At 43.9% G+C, this 21,073-nt stretch overlaps 1 protein-coding gene across 2 annotated transcripts in view; it reads right to left on the bottom strand.

Annotated features, from left to right (window-relative positions):
- Window positions 1-14,149: 14,149 nt before the first annotated feature.
- Window positions 14,150-21,073, bottom strand: part of ITGA6 (integrin subunit alpha 6) — a 71,777-nt gene continuing 64,853 nt past the window's right edge. The window contains exons 25-26 of one of the 2 annotated variants that reach the window (XM_084799440.1): window positions 19,444-19,573; window positions 16,717-16,856 (exon numbers count right to left, since the gene is read on the bottom strand). In XM_084799440.1, the coding sequence (XP_084655566.1) occupies window positions 19,466-19,573 (108 nt within the window). In that variant the 3' untranslated portion in view covers window positions 16,717-16,856; window positions 19,444-19,465. Of the gene's footprint in view, window positions 16,857-19,443; window positions 19,574-21,073 lie in introns of both variants that reach the window. The other variant, XM_084799439.1, reaches the window with a different exon arrangement.

Below are 21,073 nucleotides of genomic sequence, written 5' to 3'. Positions count from 1 at the left end.
CCCCGTAGGCGGAGTCCCGAGGTGACGGAGGCGGGAGAAACGGGAGCGCTAGCCACCGCCCCTCACTGAAGCCACACCTCCAGGGGCGGAGCACCGATAGTACGGAGGCGGGGAAAGGAAAAAGAGGAGGGGGCAGCTCAGCCTTGCCGGGTCAGGTCGTCCTAACCAACCTGAGCCTGTGGCCCAGGTAGGGCGCGGTGAAACTTTGCTAAATCCCTGGAAGCCCAAAGGTGGCTAACCGGATCGTACGCAACAGCTCGCACTATGGCGCACCCCTACGCACGCCCACTTGCCTACTTCCTTCAGCCGAAAGGCTGTAGGACGTGCGGGGTCCCTGACAATGAGCCTGTTGTAGAAATGCCCATGAATCATGCAAGCCCATGGCTTGCAGGTGAAGACCCAGAGAGCTTCAAGACCTCACCCTTGCCAAACAGCTTATAAGAGTTGAGATTGGGAATGTGGCTCTAAAGAATGTCACAGCGACTACAGTTCTCCGAAGAGCAGGGTTGGCAGCCCAGCTTGAAGCACTTTCTGCAAGCAATTTTACACATTACTTAAAGCCTTGCCCTGCACTCTCTGCCTTTCTGTTAACTCATTATCTTAGACCCACAACGTGCCTGTTCCACCTTTTAGATGCCTAGAAATAGTGAGTGTGGGGTTAGAACATATTTAATATCTTAATCTCACAGAACTGCCTGGTCTGCAATTCCTACTAAAAATATAACTTCTCCACTGCTGCTTCTGCATACAACCACCCCAACATTTGCAGTTTTAAGAGGTGCAAGAAAATAATTCTATCTTGGGTGTGAAGTTTATCAATTATGTAAGGTACGGGTAGAGAGACTAACACTGCAAACTCCATGCTGGTCATTCTTAAGTTTTGTAAAAATGCATAAATAATGAAGGCCAGGATGTAGCGCAGTTGGTGTTGGTAAGCATGCCCAAAGCCCTGGGTTCAAGCCCCTGCACCGCAAGGAAGAAAAACAAAACAAAACAAAACGAAAATATTGTGTTCGCCCACGTGGAATCTCACCAGTCTGCAAGTGGAGGTGGGAGGTCAGAGGTTGAAGTGTGTGACTTATAAACTCCTATCTCAAAACAAAAAAATACCTCCCCTGGGGCGGGGACAGAAATTAGATGAAAACCTCTTTAAGCAAGCTGTTACTCTCTAGCCAACAAACTGTTGCACAATGGAGAACGTGGTCCGCCTGGAAACAAAAGCAGGTGTTTTTTGACTCTAAGGGAAGAAAAACAAGTTTTTCCTCAAGAATCCTGATGACACAGCAGAAATTGTCATTCCCCCCCCCCTTTGTGTTTCTTAGTCTCCTTTATAAAAGAATTTATGAGTAGACTAAAATGGAAACTCAAGGATGATTTTATTGGAGTTTAGAAGGAAAAACTCTACGGTGGACAAGCTATCCATCTCAGTATAGCCTGGAGGAGGAGGATGGAGCAGAGGAAGAAAAAGGCTGTGCTAGTGGAGTTGCAGGCACAGAGGCCAGACACGGGGCAGCAGTCAGCCACATGGCGGGAAGGGGGACCTTAAGGAAACGAGTAGGGAAGTCGAAAGGACCAGAAAAAGCATACTTAGATTCTGTCCAACATCAAAGAGGAAGAGGATAGAGGAAAGCATTAGAAGTTGTTTCTTTCTTACTCCAGCCTCAGAAACGTGGGCAGACCCAGTAGCAGACCCTCATGGTGGTTTGTAGGGACTGTGTTTCTGAAGGAGGAATTCTGGGAAGGATACAGTATCTCATTAAAGGAAACCTCTAGCTCATCAGCATGCTTGAGTATGCTTTCCAAGGAGTGTTCACCAGGAGATTGACACTACCCAGCTACTACGTTACAGCTCCACCCAGGCCAGAGATTCTTCTGTTCTTTCTCTTCTCTTCTCTTCTCTTCTCTTCTCTTCTCTTCTCTTCTCTCTCTCTCTCTTTCTCTCTCTCTCGTTTGTATTTTTATTTTTCGAGACAGGGTGTCTCTGTGTAGCCTTGACCCTCCTTGACTCACTCTGTAGACCAGGCTGGCCTCAAGCTCACCGAGGTCCACCTGCCTCTGCCTTCGGAGTGCTGGGATTAAAGGCTTGCGCCACCACCGCCCAGCTTTTTTTTTTTTTTTTTTTTTTTTTGGATTGGAGTTTTTTCTTAATGGACTTTTACTGCTGCTCTAACATTGACTCCATTGTTGGAACAGACCCTGTAAAGAAGGACAGACAAACAAGAGAAAAATGTTTGCTTCATGTATTTGTGGTGTACAGCCAAGGAAAGATCTTTCTTAAAAAGCGCCTTGAATTCCAGTGTATAACATCTTCAGCATAGCAGTGACGTGAGTGCTTAGAGAAAATGACTTTTTATAGCTGCTCCTCTGTCTACTGCTTTTTTTTCCCCAGTGGCCTGTAGCTCAAACTAATACATCTGCCAAAGGGAGCATATTTGGGGCAGAATACTCAGGTATCTTTCAACACCATACCTTCAAGTATGAGAGGCTCTGTTGTATGAAAGGATTAGGTTTGTACTGGGTGACCGTGAATGCAGTCGGAAATTATAAAGTAATAGATCTGATTCATCATAAGAAATTGTTGGTTATACAACTGTTTCACTGAGATGGGCACCATGTAAGAGGGGCTCTTGTCAGTGACCTTTAGGTAAGAGTCTAGAAAAGAGCTCTGTAAGGATGGCCCAGGGGCCTATAATCCCAGCACTCAGGGAGGCAGAGGCAGGTGGTCTTTGTGAGTTCGAGGCCAGCCTGGTCTATAAAGTGAGTCTAGGACAGAGAAAACCTGTCTCAAAAAACAAAAAAACAACAACAAAAAGGAAGGGATGCTGTGGGAAAATATTGTAGTATAATGAAAAGAGCCTGGTTTCTGGCTTAATGTTGTCACTGTGATGTATTGGCTATGTGCTCTTATATGTCTTAATCTCTCCGAATCTCAACCTATTCACCTAAGAAAGGTCCAACATATGCCTTCCTAAGTTACTATAGCACAAATAGTATACCTATGTATGTGAACACAATGCCCAGGCCTTACTACAGGGATGATCGACGGCTTCTCGTTATTAGGATTTTAGGAGAGCCACTCACATAGATAGTGTGCTTGCTGACTTTTCCAGAGGTTTAGGAGAAAACAATTTAAGTTGAGTATTAAACATCATTCAGATGGCCTCCTATGTAATGGAAGTTTTAGTTTCCTTGTAAACTCAGGTATGTTATGTAAATGTGTTTTTATTTTAATCCCAAGTGTGGGGTTTTAGTTTGGGCTTTAGTATATCCACAGCTGGTAGTTGCCTCCTGCAGGGTGTTATGTTTGCTAGCTGGTAATGGCCTACTTCGTGCGACACAGAGAGGTTCATAGTCTAGGGCTCTGAGGGAGGTAAATAGGAGAGCCCTTAGAGAAAAAGTATGGTGTGTGGCGTGTGGCTTGTAGCCGTTTGGAGAGACCAGAGACAGCGGGTGTGGCAGCTTGGAGATAGACAGAGAGAAACCTGCCAACACAGTAGCTCAGAGGAGACTGCTTGCTGCATTTGCTGTTGTCAGGGATTGGCATTGCCCCAAAAGAACCCAGTTGGACCTAAACAGCCGGAAGAAGTAAAGGAGTCTGCACCCCCTCTTTCCACTCACATTCTTTCTCTTACCCAGGGTTAAGGGGTTGGTGGAAGGGAGGTAGAGGCTGCAATACCCCCAAATAAAATAGAGTTTAAAAACAAGTATCTATACTCCTATCCACTTCCTTTTTTTAGATTATTTTATTTTATTATGAGTATAGGTATTTTGCCTGTGTCTATGCATGTGTGTCATGTGGCTGCCTGTGAGTTTCAGATGAAGGCATCGGATCCCCCAGAACTGAAGTTCTGGTCATTATGAGACTTGATCACCTGTTTTATGAAGTGTTTTTTCTCTTCTCCAAGGTATAGCCTTTAAGCTTCCACTGAATATACAGAGAATTAGCATGTAAGATCATACATAGTATGTCAATTTTTATTCTTCTTTCTCCCCTGTCACCTCATCTTAACTTTTTGCTTTTAATTTAAGAAGCTGTTCTGAAGCTGGAAAGGACATTAAAAAAGAGCTATGTTACTCATCTATCTAGGATTTCTTTTTTTTCCAAGACAGGGTTTCTCTGTGTGGCCTTGGCTGTCCTGGACTTGCTTTGTAGACCAGTCTGGCCTGGAACTCACAGTGATTACCAGCCTCTGCCTCCCTGAGTGCTGGGATTAAAGGTGTGCGCCACCAGTCCCTGCTGTATGTGGAGTGTTTTATGCACTCCTTCTTTAAAGTTTAATGTGTGTGTGTGTGTGTGTGTGTGTGTATAATATATAGTTTTACATATGTGTGTGTGTATATATATATATTGGGAGACAGGATCTCACTATATATGAGCCCTAGATGGCCTCAAACTCAAGCGATTAACCTGTCTCTGCCTTTTGAATGCTAAGATTAAAGGCATGTGCCACAATGCCTGGGTCGGAGCTTATAACCTTCCTCCCCCTTAATTGAGCAGACTTGAGCCAGACTCTAAATTCACCAAGAATTTATGATCCATGAAAAACGTGAGGATAGCAGTGAAAAACAAGTCTGACAGTATCCCCGTGTCTCCAGTGCCCTCTGGCTTCATAGAGCTGAGAGGACAAAAGGAGAGAAAGGTCATTTATTCCCCTGCCCCCTCCTGCTGGCCAGCGTTGTGTTCCCCTCCTTTGGCCATAGTTTCCCGGTGGCTTAACTCATACCCCTAAAAATAGTTCCTCCAGCAAATCCTAGGCCATTTCCCTTTGGAGTGTGCTGCCATTTCCTGCCTGAGATTCCCGCTCAACGCACCAGAAAGATAATTTTCAAGAAAAAGGATTAAAAGTTAAGATGATCGTGCAGCAATAAACTACCACATGTCAGGTTTTAATTTGCACACTAATTAGATGAGAGCACCAGAAAACAACAAATTGTAGAGCCAATTCAAAGAATGAAGACAAAGTCAAACAACAGCTAAGACAAAAGAATTTGCAGCCGGGCGTGGTGGTGCACGCCTTTAATCTCAGCACTAGGGAGGCAGAGGCGGGCGGATTGTTGTGAGTTCGAGGCCAGCCTGGTCTGCAGAGTGAGTCCAGGATAGCCAAGGCTAACACAGAGAGACCCTGTCTCGAAAAACAAAACAAAACAAAAAAAAGAATTTGCAAAGGCTGCGCAGTTGGCTTTTGCTGGGAGCCAGCATGGGTGGTCCCTCTGCTAACCAGTGGGTTTGCTGTACTGTTTTTCTTTCTACAGTTTACGGAGTCAGGAAACAGCTGGAAGACAATCAGCTCTCCCGGAGCCTTTGCCATATAGAACATCTAGCATTTCACAGTTTTCGCCAGGAAACTGGCAAGCCAAGAGTGCGCAGCGTGGGGGCAACGTCTGTTTATCAGGATTTGTTTTAATGGAAACATTGTTTTTGTTTTTTGAGACAAGTTTTCCCTATGGAGTTCAGCGGTCCTGCAACTCTCTCTCTATGTAGACCAGGGTAGCCTCCGACTTACTGAGCTTCCCCTTCCTCTGCTTTGGGAATGCTGGGATAAAGGCGTGGATGGGCTACGGAACCTGATTTTGGAAACATTGTTATGTGGAGACAGTACTTTGCAGTAGGAGGGAGCTTCCTAACCCCTCGCCCACCCCTTCCCGCCTCACACTCCCCTAGTAAGGTTCACAAACAGCAAGCCTGCAGGAAGTCCCTGAAGAAGATGCCACTTGGCTAAGCAAAGGGAAAAGAAAGGAGCCAGAACCAACAGGCTGGTTCACAACAGGCTGGTCCTTTTGTTTTCTAAGCCAAGGGCCTTGGCTGTCCTGGAACTAACTATGTAGACCATGCTGTCTCCAACTCACAGAGCTCTCCCTGCCTTTGCTGAGATTAAAGACATTCACCATGACACGGGGCTGTGAGCAGTCCTTCAATGTCCACATTGAGTAGTTAAAAAAAAAAAAAGCAGTTGTTGAGATAAGAGCTTTTATGCCTTTGTGGAGATTGGTGCTGGTGAAAGATAGTTTTGGAGGCAAGCAGGACAACTCAGTGAGTAAAGAGCCTTGCAGCCAACTTTGATGGCCTGGGTTTCAGTCAGCAGGCCCCACTGACTCCTGGGAGTTGTCCTCTGGCTTTGTCATAGATGCCGAGGCACTGGTGTTTGCATGGACGCCTGCATGTGTGTACACACACAAACAGGTAAATAAATAAATTCAATTAAAAGAATAAAAAAATAAATAAACCATAAGCTTGAGCATATTAAAGACCTAAAGGTTCAACTTGAGCTGGTAACAATTATGGTTCCAATTTTAGTATATGCGCTGCTGAAGTGGGCACGCTGGTAACAATCGTGAATTGGACAGCTCCGTTATACCTGTAGCTCCAGGCTCCACAGAAGGGCCAGAAGGAAAGCAAGATGAAGAAGATATTGATTAAAGTGGAATGATGCCTTATTTGGGGAGGAGAGGGTTTATTTCAGCTTACACAACACATCTGTATCACAGTCCATCAGGGCAGGAATTTAGAGGCAGGGGCTGGTGCAGAGGCCATAGAGGGGTGCTGCTTACTGGCTTGTTCCTTGTGAATTGCTCAGCCTGCTTTCCCATAGCACCCAGGACCACCATGGGCCGGACTGCCAACAGTGAGCTGGGCCCTCTGTCATCAACCATCAATCAAGAAAATGGACCATAAGTGGAGGCATTGTCTCAATTCAAGTTCCAAGCTGTGTTAAGCTGACATGAAACCAGCCAGCACACTGAGGTGGAAACTCAAGGGCTTTTGCAGGTCTCTCTGTGTAAGAAAATCCATCTTAAATGCAGCCTTTCCCCTGAAGGGATGTGACTGTAATCCCAGCAGTTGGGTGGCTGCCCAGATGACCTTAGCTGGAAGGCAACAGAGACTCTATATCAGCCTTTCTCAACCTGTGGATTTCAACCCCTTTGTGGGCCAATGACATTGTCACAGGGGTCACCTAAGACCATTGGAAAACACAGATATTTACATTACAATTCATAAAACTAACAAAATTACATTAGGAAGTAGCAATGAAAATACTTTTATGGTTGGGGTCACCACAACATGAGGAACCACATTAAAGGGTTGCAGCATACAGAAGGTTGAGAATTACTGGGCAATATCAATGTAAAAATGCAGCTCTCACTTGAAGGAAAATGAGAAAGGGTTTATTCTGGAGCCAAATATGAATTATCATGGCCTGAGAACACAGATTTAGGTCACCCCAAATTCTGTGTTCCACCATAATAACAGTTTCGTGAAATCTTTAAAGACAAAGAAGAAAGTAAGTAGCCAGGCAGTGGTACACTATAATCCCAGCACTTAAGGAAGCAGAGGCATGCGCTGTGAGTTCAAGACCAGCCTGGTCTACGAACTGAGTCCAGGACAGCCAAGGCTGCACAGAGAAACCCTATCTTGAAAAACAGAGAGAGAGAGAGAGAGAGAGAGAGAGAGAGAGAGAGAGAGAGAGAGAAGAAGAAGAAGAAGAAGAAGAAGAAGAAGAAGAAGAAGAGGAGGAGGAGGAGGAGGAGGAGGAGGAAGAGGAGGAGGAAGAAGAAGAAGAGGAAGAAGAAGGCCATAAATCAGCATTCTTTTAAAATGTATTGGTGAGGGCTGGAGAGATGGTTCAGTGGTGAAGAGCACTGGCGGCTCTTCCAGAGGACCTGGCTTCAATTCCCAGCAACCACATGGCAGCCCACAACTGTCTATAACTCCAGTAGGTCTGGCACCCCAACACAGACCATATATTCAGGCAAAACTCTGATGTATATACAATAAAAATTTAAAAAAATTAAAAATATTGGTGGAATTGTCTGGAAGGTAGGTCACAGCAGAGATGGGAAACCTCTGCTGTAGGCCTCCCTCAGATGCTGTCTGAGACATTCTAGATTTTGAGTTTGTGGAAGTTAGAAGGTCTGTTTATATTTCCAAAAAGGATTGGAATTAGTCACAGGATGTTATGTTACGCTTGGAGGTGGGAATTAAGTAGCTATTTGGGAGGCTAAAAATAGACCAATAAGTCAGGTGGTGGCGGCACACATCTTTGATCCCAGCACTCAGAAGCCAGAGGCAGGCGGATCTCTGGAAATTAGAGGCCATATTGGTCTACAGAGGAAGTTCCAGGACAGCCAGGGCTACACAGAAAAACCCTGTCTAGAAAAACAAAAACAAGTGGCCCAAGATATTTGGCTCTCGACCTGCAACTTTCCACCTACTTCAAAACAGAAGTGTGTAGAAGGAATATCTTGTGTGTTGTATGGATATAGCACCTGTCAATAATAAGTCTGATGGTGTATAGCTTAGGCAAGAAATGGGAGGAACATCCAGCACGCAGAGAGGATTCTGGGAGAGAGCCAGGCGTATGAGATCCAGCCAGCAAGAAGTGAAGAGGCAGGATGCATAGTAGCCCAGGTAGCCAGCCAGGTGGCAGAATGCAGATTAGTATGATGGGCTAAGTGATAAGTCAGCGATTTCAGACAATCAGAGTTCACCAAGGCAGCAAGGTGAGGGGGCTGAGTCTGAGGTGGTGGTGGCTTCCTCACGTGGTGGCAGACAGAATCGATGGCAGCTGCAACCACCAGGGCATCTCCTCCACATCCTCCCTGCACATTCTCAAGCTCTCACAATCTCCCGGGGAACCCAGCATCCAGAACCCGCCAGCTGAGAGCACTGTGCATTCAAACAGTAACAGTCCCTAGCTGCTTGTTTCTGTAATCCACTCCCTCAAGAGCTTTCTTAGGCCATGCCATCGAGACAGAGCAGAGAGACCCAGCGCTTAGGGTATTTGACTAGGAGTTAAGTGTTAAAGACTGCCTCCTGCTCATCCAGAGGACCTGAGTTTGGTACCCAGCACCCACATCAGGTGGCTCACTACCCCCTGTGAGGGTATCCAACATCATGGGATGTTCTCTTCTTGCCTCAGAGGGCACGCGTGTGACATACACTCACAAAGACACATGCATAAAAATAAATCTAATTTTTTTTAATATAAAAGGATTCTGAAAAGATTTATTATTCATGCATGCATGAGTGTTTTGCCTGCATGTATAATGTATGTATACCACATGGGCGTCTGATGCCCTCAGAGGCCATGTTGGAGCTCCTGGAACTGGAGTTATAAATGGTTGTGAGCCACCATTCAGGTTCTAGGAGCAGCAAGTGTTCTTAGCCTATACCATCTCTCTGGCCCATTTAAAAAAAAAAATCTTTAAAAACAAACCTCATCAAGCACGCAAAAAGGCATTTTTAAAATACATTCCTATCTCAGAAAAAAAGAAAGCAGGAAGAATCAGCCATGGCAACCCAACCCAGGCATGATGATCCTGGCACACTGACTTTCATGCATACCCAGAGCCTAGCCAAGACCCACATCATGGCCACTATCTCAATGCAAAGGTCAATATTGATGTTCAAACTGACTTACATTGATAAGTACGAAAAAGAGGCTCCTGATTACCTTTTTTTTTTTTCCCTTCTCTTTGAGATCAGTTTTCCTTATATTGCTCAAGATGGCCTTGAATTCCTAGACTCAAGGGCTCCTCTTGCTCAGCCTCTCCCATAGCTGGGATTATAGGCGTGGACCACCACAGTGGCTCAAGTGTGATTTTTAGCTAGTAAAGGGCACTTGGGTTTGTGGGTCAGAGCTTCCACAGTCAACGTTAAATCATGGGTTGACGAGGAAGAGACAAAAGGCTCTAGTAATAAAAACTAGCAGTGTCTCCCCATCTGAAAAGTGACACACATTTGCCTTTCCTTCCTACTTGAGCATTTTGATGCTACACAATATAAAGTGTAAGGAATAGTTAGGCAGCGTTAATAAGCACTTCCAAATGGCCACACTTCCTCCCTGTAAGGACCTCTGATTGGAACTCTTATCAATTTTACAGATGGAAGAACAAGAGCCCGGACCTAGGACTACACCCCCACCCAGGGGCACACTGTAGGAGGTGAAGCTGACTCACCCCAAGTCTGTGCTCTCAGGTGCCACCCATCGGCACTAAGGGTGGAGCCTCAAGCTGCTCAGCCTTACGAAACAAACAAGAGGCACTTTAATTCCACTTGCAGAGTGCTGTTTGTTTTTGTTTTTTTGTTTTGAGACAGGGTTTCTCTGTACAGCTCTGGCTGTCCTGGACTCACTATGTAGACCAGGCTGGCCTCAAACTCACAGTGATCCACCTGCCTCTGCCTCTGCCTCCCTGATTGCTGGGATTAAAGGTGTGCGCCACCAACGCCCCAGTGCTCTGAATATACAGAGCACACAGTGATCTTTAAGGCAGCTCTCACTGTGGCTTGAATTTAGAACGTTTTCGGGCTGGGATTACTCCACCCAGAAAGGCGCCGGGCAAATTGACCTTATTCAATTCAACTGCCACTATCTTCACTCAGGGCTTTAACTCTGCTAACTATAAAGTTAGTTCAGGGCTGAGATTGATAGGAAGCTCGCATAGCAAACATGGGGACCCACACCGAGTAAAACAGTGTAGCAGGCATATGCCGCTTGTCCGAGCACTAGGTGTATGGGGACACTCGTGGACGTTCATGATCGAATGCTCCTGCCATCCTTGGCTACCTAGTACATTCAATGCCAACCTGACTCCATGAGACCCCATCACAAAACACAAAACAGCCAGCTCCCTTATATTTACTACCTTTTTGTTGTTGTTTTGAGGCAAGGTCTGGTTTGGAACTCTCCATGTGGTGCAGTCTGGCCCAGAACTCAAAGAGATCCACCTTTATGTCCCCTGAGGGCTGGCATTAAAAGGGGTGCCACCATATCTGCCTAATACCGTCTGCCTTAGCTGGTATTTCCTATAAAGTGTCAGAGAAAACCCTTAAGTGTAGGCTAGACTACATGGTAAGATCCCATCAGAAAGGTGGGGGTGGGGCAGGTAATAAAGGACAGGAAAAAAAAAGTCCTTTAGAAAGGCCAGAGTCAGGGGTTATTTCTGTGTGTATCCTGGAACCTAATTTAGATCCCCATACACAGAAAGAAAGAAAGAAAGAAAGAAAGAAAGAAAGAAAGAAAGAAAGAAAGAAAGAAAGAACAAAAACCAAGAAACTAAAAAACCTAAACCTTTCAGCTGGCAAATGATGGACTTTAATATAACACCCACCTAAATCTATCTACCGATTATTGGTGAATTGAACACTTATCACCAGGCCCTGAGATAACAAAAACAGTACATTCTGACCCTATTAGTTGAGGATTTGGGGCAGATATTTTAGAAGGATAGAGTGAAAAATTGTTATCTGACCTCTCCTCGCCTGGTCTGTTTCCTCGCCCTGGCAGAGCCAGAGGAACTGAAGCATCAGGCCAGGACAGCAAGATGAGGCACTTACGCTCTGCTCACAGCTGCAAAATTGCACTTGACTCCTTCACTCCTGGGTAACCACCACCCATTACCTGCTTAGTTTTGCCCTTTGAGTGGCCAGTGGCAGAGGAGTTAGGCCGGCCCCAACTCTCTCGGTCTGAATTTTTTGTTTTGTTTATTTAACAGCTTATGTTCAGAGTGCTTAGCCATGCATCTCCTTATGAATTTCCTTCTAGATGGGTCCGTTGCCAACACCTCTACAGAGTTGGCCTCAGATCCTCATCAAGGGCACTCCCTATAAATGAAAAAAAATTTTTTTAAAGGCCCAGCCATTTGTAGAAGGGACTGGGTGGGGTCGTGCTCAGCACTTTCCTCAGGTGACTTAACTGTAACTCCACAGACAGACAGACAGACAGACAGACAGACAGACAGACAGACACACACACACACACACACACACACACAGAAGGCGCTTTGTCTCTGACCATAATCAGGACTGGGGGAAGAATAGACTCCTATTAGCTTTGCAGAGCCACTTCTGAAGCCATCGGAAGTCTAGTCACACACTCTGAACAGTCTCTTGCTCACCAATAGGCCTGATCCTTTGGTTTTCAGGAACTGTCTTTAGATCATTTTTATGCTACCCTGGTGACTTGTCATCCTGGCCCTGAGAACACATGAGCTAGGATCTTGCCATCTCCAGCATTTCACTGCCCCCTTAAGACCCAGCTCTCTCTGAACTGTCTTCTCACACTGCCCTTTTGTGGGTGACAGTTGCGTTAAGACATTTCATTTTTTAGAAGCTTGATCTTAGCCCTGCTTTCCTGGTCTGGAGAGAGTTGAAAGTACCTCCCACCTACTTTCTCCCCACATCCATGCTGGAATACTAACACTTAGCCACAAGGGCACAGCATATAAACCGTGGCTGTACAACCCATGACATCTGGGGCAAGCAATTTGCCACACGAACGAAGCGTTCGTGCTTGCACCGTTACCTCTATGACTCCCTCTGTGGCAGAGAACCCTGCAATACCTCTGTTGTACGTGGGCATTCCTGTGTGACATCAGGACCTCTATTCCATGTCACCCGTATCACAGAGCTAGTGACACCACAGCTAATGACCGACTCAACAGCTACGCTGATTGTCTATTGCTATGGTAGGTAAGTGTGGAATATCCACAGAACGGATATGTGAATTGAGGTTACGAAAATGCACTGGCACCTGTTGTTTACAAAGACCTGAGAAGGGCAAGACTCAATACGTAACAACTACAACGGAAAAGTTCCTCAACAGGGCAGCAAATAAACCTGAGAGTGGAAGTGCATTCAGGCCAGGTTTGCTATGCTGTCTAGACACTATAAATGCACTTCATCTTCTTGTATTGATTTTGATAATTCAACTAGACAAGCTTTAGAAAACTGCTTAAATCTAAATGAAACGCCTTGCTCAAGAAAAGTATTTTCTGACTGGTGGACTCTGTCAAACCAGCCCTGGGCATTAACTGACTGTGATGTCATAGCCGGACTGTTCTCACATTTACCCTGTAGTCTAAGAAAAAAGCAACATGGCAAACCAGTCACTGGGCAAAATGCCATTGTTTCAGCCACTGACAGGATTCTGCCTAAAAATGGGCAAGCTTGGATGCAAGCAGAGTCGACGGGCAAACTCTGCCAAGACAGGGTAAGCAAGTCCTCAACAGTTCCTGCCTCACAAATATGTCTGTCAGATATATTGGGCCAGAAGGCTGAAGATGATGCTCCAACGTTATAGAGTCTTGGGTGACTGCTCAGGCAGCAAACTGTCCCTGTCATTTTTTTCACTTTGGAAGCTGCTAACCTGTATTACTGGTTTACTCAGGCAATTAATTTTATTTCTTCTCAAGTCTCTGATGGGGTTGAAGACCAGATAGTTTAGTTTTACAATTAAGCTTAGTTGTTTAGGGGTTAAGATGTTTTTAGGTCTAGATAGAAGTTTTAAGTTGATAAAGATGAGATATGATAGATACTGATTTACATTCAGAATTTTAGGCGCACTGAGATAGGAAAGATGTTTTCTTCAAGGCTGCCAAATACAAATAGCCAAAACACTAAGAATGTAACGTTAATATAATTCTTGATTGTTTCATGGTTCTTCTTGCTGTAGGTAGTTTATTATGTATATGTGTAATAATATAAATGTATATGTAAATAAATAAACAAATAAAATCTTCATTTTTGCCGGGCATGGTGGCTCACTCCTTTAATCCTAATACTCAGAAGGCAGAAGCAGAAGGATCTTTGTGAGTTCAAGCCAGTCTTGTCTACAGAGTGAGCTCCCATACAGCCAGGGCTATTACACAGAAAAATCCTGTCTCAAAAGAAAAGAAAAAAGAAAAGAAGAACAAGAATCATTTTTAAGCCATAGTATTATTGCTTAAGTCTTTGAAGTGGTGTATCAGTGAAAAGTGACAGCTCCCAGTTTGTAGGTATCTTGACTAAACCACCTAAAAGACTTGTTTTAAAAAAAAAAAAAAAGACATGCCATTGGCTAAATAAGAGATTCAAAAGAAGATTAAAAACAACGGCATCCTCAAACAACTCCAGGGCCAGTGAGATGGCTCGGCTGGCACTTGCTGCCAAGCCCAAGGACCCAAGCTTGATGTGTGTGGGTAGCACATAGTAGGACAGAGAGAACCAACTCCCAGAAGCTGTTCTGTGCCCTCAGCATGCACTGCAGCACATGTGCACTCACACACATGCAAGCATACACATTAAATCAATAAAATTAGAACCCTTCAATCACATTTATATTGTATCATTGTTGGCACCTTTGGCTCTTCTGAAATTATATGGGACACAAAAAAATATTGAAAAGTTTACTTTGGCTTGATGAAATACAAACAAAGGCAACCCAGGTTGTCATTTATAATTTTAGAGTTTGGTTTCACATACACAAGGCTGTGTTACAAGCTATGGACATGTTCATAAAAAATTTATTTCACACTTTTATACAAATATCCACAGGTATTTTCTAATTATGAAATAATTTTACAATGCTAGTTAGTATAAAAATCCATCGAATGCAAACAGACCAGTGACTTGACTTGAGATGACATTTTAAACAACTATAAATTTAAACAACATGACATTCTTGTTTCTTTGTTGTTGAACTCTCTCCCAAAACCCTTTCCAGGACAGTCAGTTTTTACAACAAAGGTTGACAAACACTGTCAAGCTATCAGCTTTCTTGCTGTCTTCTTTCAAGCCAGTGTGCTAGGCTCCAAGTTACCTAAGCAAGAAACTGAGACTTTAAACACTATTAGGACCTGTGGTGGAGAACTCTTTGTAAACAAGGTATCATTTGTAAAATTATTTTTGAGTGAAAATGCTGATGCAGAACCAGAATAAAAGTCTTTAATATCTTAAGGGTATAATGTTTTATAGGGTGGTGGTCGTGGTGGTGATTAAAACTCCAAAGCAACAATGGCACGATTAGCAATGTTTTCTATCTTTTAAAAGACAGAGAAGTGGCTGGGATCTAGCTCAATTGGTAGAGTGCTGGTCTACCTCGCATGCACAAAGCCTGGGGTCCGTCCAAAGCACTGAATAAAACTGAGCGTGGTGGCGCATACCTGCAATCCCAGCCCTGGAATGAAGAGGCAGGAGAATCAATCAGAAGTTCAACGCTATCACAAGCTACCTAAGGAGTGCAAGGCCAGCCTGGGTTACTTGAGACCCAGTCTTAAAAAAAGACAAGAGGACTAACTGCTCATACAATATAAAGCCAAATTAGCACCTGTTTGCTATCGCTCCCCATATAACTTAATTATATTAAAGCACAATTAAAAAGCTCAGCTTTGATGATATATTCAATCCTAGTATTTCTACAAACAAGCAAACAAACAAACAAATACCAAGCCTGGCCCGGGCATGTTAGGCAAGCACTCTAGCAATGAGCTACCTCTCCTGCTCCAGGCCTAAAGGTCTTGTCAAAGTAGTCACAGGCCATGTGGAAGAATTTAGATTGGGGTGAACAATTAAAAAAAAAATTAAACTTGGGCTTGCTGGTTGAATGGTTCCGGTGATATTTAAAGAGCTAAGCGCCGCGGCACTCTGTCTGTGTCTTTCTGGTGTGGCCGCTTTGGCGGCTGATGTTCTTCAGTAGTCTCACACTGGATTGATCTGGATTGGTCCGGATCCACAGAGGTACTCACTTCAAGTCCTGAACATGTAGTGTTGGCAGCAGGGAGTACACAGATCGCGGAGTTCAGTGAGCAAACTCACTGCCTCTCAGAGTTCTGAAAGTTACAGCACGAAGTTCAGAAGTTTTCACACAGGGCTCAAGACCATTAAACACCCAATGCTGGGTAAAGATAAAACACATCTTACAGTTTAACCCCCTATGTCAATCTTTCTGGGCTGGGGGGAGGGCCTGCCAGAAAGGAGATGGTCTCACTAACAGATAGGTTTAAGTTATTACGACGACCCTTGCATGTTTATAAAGAACTTTTCTTTTTGCAGTAAATAATTAAGGTCAGAACAAAGCAACCACAACAACAACGACAACACCAACACCAACACACACACACACACACACACACACACACACCCCAAAAAAAAAACCCAAAAAACAAAAAAACCCCAAAAATCTGACCTTCCAGGTTCGCATTTTGATTTCTTAAACCAACCTGAAGCATCTTTGGCCTATTAGTCAACAGCAAGATGGCTTGAGGAGCAAAGTAAATATCCTATATAAACACTTGTAACTAGCATTCAAGTCTGTGGCACCTGTGCTTAGCGACGAGGGAAAAGGGAACCTCTGTGCGTTTGGCATCAGCAAGGATCCTCACTTCTAGGAATCGGAGAGAGAAGGCAGAATGGCAACGTCGCCTTCTATTGCACATTTAAGACACAACATTCAACAGAGACATAGCAACCCAATGGCAGAGTCTTGAGCCAAGGGGCAATCAACCTGCAGGTTCTCCAATCTTAAGAGATGGATGCTTGTCAGGGCAGGCTGGGATGGGCAGTCTGTTAGCACGGGCGATGATGGGGGGGGTGGGGGGGGGACCTTCCTCCAGCTGTACTATTAGGAGAGATTGTCCCAGCAGTACAGACGGGCAGACCCCTGCCCCAGCATGCCAAGTCAGCCAGCCACACCAAAAAACGAAGGCAATCCGGAAAGTTAAATTAAGGCAGTTAAAGAAAAATCCACTCTACTAGTCTGAATTTGGCTGTGCAAAACAGGAGCCTTAGGTGTAACAATATCCACAGTTGAAACTGTCGGTCCGTTATGTGTCGCCAGTCTGAAATCCTACCCAGGGGCCGAGCAGGCTTCGAAGCCACCTGGGTTTTGAACTGGGAAAGATAGAAGAGACTGGGTGGTACGAGGCTCGCCTGCGCCCCTCTATGAGTAACTTTCATCTGCATTCCACTTTGTGATCCACTGTTTTTTTTCGAGGTTGTCATTGTGTTTTTCATCTTTGATCTCACGCTCTTCTTTCCGGATGCGCACAGCATGGTATCGGGGAACGCTGTCATCGTACCTAGAGCGCTTAAAGAATCCACACTGGAGAAGGGGGTAACAGAGACAGGAGATGGACGTTAGTTCATCTAAAGACCAGACATCGCTAGTTCATCTAAAGACCAGACATTGTATCAAGTGTTCAGTTCAGCTAGGTCTACCTCTGGAGTGCTGGGAGGATGCTGTTTTCTTTCAGGGGGGAAAAAAAAAGCCAGGGGGACAAGCAGGGAGAATGGATATGGGGCTGGCGGAAAAGTCAATTGTCATTTTATGACTTCGGCTATTTCTTGACTAACAATTTAAGAATTCTGTAAAACAGTGCTTTAAGTTTTTTGGTTTTTTTTTTAAGTAAAAGATGTAATTTTCATATTATTAGATCATTATAAAACAACTTATATGTGTGTGTGTGTAAGAAACAGGAGCTTGGCCAGGCAGTCGTGTCGCATGCCTTTAATCCCAGCACTCGGGAGGCAGAGGCAGAGGCGGGTGGATCCCTGTGAGTTTGAGGCCAGTGCGGTCTACAATGCGAGCCCAGGAAAGCCAAGGCTACACAGAGAGATCCTGTCTCAAAAATAAAAAAAAAGAAAAGAAAAGAAAAAAGAAAGAAAGAAAAACAGGAGCTTGATAAGTAGCGAAGGCTTGCCTCAAAGGCAACATTCTTCTGCCTAAAACTCCATAGTGCTGGGTAATAGGCATGTGCAGACCACACTCAGCTTAAGTAGCATTTCTTTAGGGTATAAATAAAAAAAATTACTTTCCATTCCTGCCCCATTAATAAACTGTAAATAAGATCACAAGTAATTTTACAATACTATTTGGCATGCCGTGTTCTTTATACATTTAAATTTTTTTATTTTATTTTATGTGCATTGGTGTTTTGCCTGAATGCCTCTGTCTATGAGAGGGTGTCAGATCTTGGAGTTACAGACAGTTGTGAGCTGCCATGTGGGTGCTGGGAATTGAACCTGGGTCCTTTGGAAGAACAGTCAGTGCTCTTGACCACTGAGCCAACTCTTCAGCCCCGGCATGCCGTGTTCTAATGGGCCTGTTTAAGACTAGTCTCTCCTTACAGAACTTTACATCAATGCACTGCGTAGATGTGCTGGGGTGCTTCTAATTAAGCTGTTTTGCTAATGAGTTACAGAGTAATTGTGTTATGCAATAAAATCAGCCAGCCAGTCATGAACCTCATAGGACTCTGGGTAGTTTCATCATACTCAATTTTGGAGCACACCCCATTTCTTTGTTTGAAAACAAGAAGGAAATAAAACAGGAGGGACATTAGGGAGGGAAGGGAAAAGTGGAGAAGCCAAATTACTGAACCAAAATACATTTTTAAAATATGCCTAAAATTTTTGAACCAGGTAAAAATTATAAACAAGAATGTACATGCTTTTCTTCTTCTTCTTCTTCTTTTCTTTTTTTAAGGGAAAATTTCAAATTTAGAAATGCAGTTTAGAAGAGAGAGCTATGTGGAATGGTCAGTTAATGTCTTTATTTTCTGACAGCAACAGGAACCAAATATTTATACTAAATGTCATGTTATAAAAATAACATAAGGCAAGACAAAAATCACAAGTCAATAGCCCAAATGGGCCTAGAGTTCTGTTTAGGCCATTTCTCTGTGGACTCACTTGTTATTCTGTGTGGAAAAAGTCAATACATTTTTTATAAACTGTGACTGCTGTCTGCCCCATTTAAAAACAGAAAGAAATGAAATTTGACATGTAAAATCAAAATGGCCATGCTGGGATCACTGTGTCAGTGCCATGGAAAAGAACTGTAGCAATAATTGGATCTCCTCTTGCCCATAGAAAAGAAAGAGCCATCACCAGCAAATTCCTGTTTCCGTGGGCCTACAAATTGTAGGAGAAAAATAAGAACTGAGAAGAACCAAGTTGAGATAAAGTGGCGTTGAATGCGAAAAACGGCCAAACTCCATTGCAATGTGCTGAGGTATAAATTACCCCAACACTTTGGTACTAGAATTTTTTTTTTTTTTTTTTGCATGCTGACAGTGGTCTTTGGCCCGGAAGAAATACAAAGGAGAAGGAACATGCGTGCTTAGCGTAGAACCCCGAGCCTGCCCCGTCACTCTAGAGCAAGGAGGACAAAATGACCACAAGCGGAAGGAGCCCTCTTCCCAGCAGAGACACGAGGTCTCCTGCATGCAACAGGTTAAGTGCAGTCGACAGAGCTTCTATCCCTGGGAAATTCCAAAGTGGATGAGAAATCTGGGCTGACCTCTCATGCACCTTTGAAATTCCGAGTGGGACATGACATAGCAACACATGGCAAACTGGGCTGCTATGGCGCTCTTACAACCTAAACAGACAAACAGTGTGACTGTATTCATTGCTGTGGTGTTGTTTAACAAGAGCACAAAGTAACTTACCTGCAATGGAAGATTCAAACAAAAAACAAAACAAAACAAATAAAAACAAATCAAAACAAAACAAAACCAACTGAGCTTTCAAGTGAAATAAATAAAATAAATCCAAGCAAGGCAAGCCAGTGGGAACACTTGGAAACAGCTGTTAATGGGACACACACAGCAAGCTATCGCTCTTAAGTTAGCCACCACAACTGCAGCAGGTCCCACAGCTAGCAATGCAAAACACTGATCAATTACCAATTATGGAAGTAGCTCAATACTAGGCATCGGAAGTAAGCCTCTCTTTATCAGATGGCTGAGCATGGATCTCAGCCTTGTGATAGGTGGCATCGTAATGCGCTTTCTTATTTCTCTTGAAGAAACCACACTACAAGGAAGCAAGGTAATTTAGTCAACGTTACACTTCTGTGTTGAAAAGCTGAAGAAAAGAACACTTCAGATTTTAGCCTAAGTGAGCGGTCACTGCACTGTCACTCTGTGCCAGCATAACATAGTCTGTCACTCCGTGTCCCTGGATGAAGATGACACACACTGACTCATTGACTTTTCTATTTGTAGCAGAAATGTCGAAGTCATCATAAAGGGAGAATGCACACACAACTGATTGGAACTTTAGGTGATTTTTTTTTCTTCATGCAGAACAGACTCTACAGAGTCAAAACATTCACCTCTGCAGTGTAGTGAGACAAAGGATGGAAAATAAATTCTGTAAAATTCAGCACGAGTTAAAATAAAACATAGATGTAGTGTAGTTGTCTGCTTTTAGAGTGAATTTTATGGAACAATACTCTTTGCTGGATACCTCTGGACCAACTGGTAGGATGAATCATAAACTTAAATGAAGGAGCAGTTGCTATTGTTTCCCCTGGATTCTGAACCACCATGCAACCCTTAAGTAAGAGGAACCTATGTTCCCCAAATTCGGTCACTGTAAATGGGCATAAAAGTATAATTCCACTTTCTGCTATTATTCATTCAGGAATGGAGAACTTTTCCTTTTTCCTTTCATCTAGTTCACCGGCTGTGGGGAACTATCTTTTGAAATTACACTTGGTTAAATAAAACTCCTGGCAAGATCGTGTCTCTTAAGTCTAGCAACTCATGAAGGAAAAAGATCTAGATCTGCCTGTCCCAAGGTGGGGGCCACCAGCTATAGCTGGTGGTTTGAATTTAGGCACATTTAAATTGAAAAGGCAACTCTTTCCACTGAACCAGACAAAGGTGACTCCTGGTTATCAGGGGACGGTGCCATTCCAGGACACTTCCATTATTACAGAACTCTGGAGTGGGATGCACTGATATAGCCTATTTTCTCTGTGCAGTTCTGACTGTCCTGGAACTCACTCTGTACACCAGGCTTGGCCTTGAACTCAAGAGATCAAACTGCCTTCGCCTCCTGAGTGCTGCTGGGATTAAAGGCATGTGCCAACACCGCCCAGCAAAAATGAATAGTTCTAAAATTCCTGAGGATGTTTGTCTTTTACTTCTAAAATAACTCCTGTGGTAAAGCCGTTATTTAAGAAGCAGGTAAAGGCAAGATTCCTGTGGCTAAAGTGAAGCTCTCCATTGTAGCCTTTGACACCGATGCAGATGGATGGAGCTCAATTTAAAGACTGAACTAGAATCCACCCATCCTCCTTCCCTCCTTTTCTTCCTCCCACAGTGCTGGACCCAGAGCCCCACACATAGTATAAAGCTGCCTTACTGCTATGCTATACCCCTAAACCCTAGAATCCTTTCTGATCCCAAAATTCCATGATTTTAAATACAAATAACTTTGTTTATAAAGAAGAGCACGAAGTAACAAGATTGTCTTCCGTGTGGAGGTTACAGAAGATTTCCGATCATTTTAGAATCAACCTCGGGG

The sequence above is a fragment of the Acomys minous genome, assembly GCF_964271855.1.
Source record: "Acomys minous genome assembly, chromosome: 10".
In the NCBI taxonomy this organism is placed as follows: Eukaryota; Metazoa; Chordata; class Mammalia; order Rodentia; family Muridae; genus Acomys; species Acomys minous.
The sequence above is the reverse complement of the archived record's forward strand: the minus strand, read 5'-3'. Positions and strand labels throughout refer to the sequence as shown.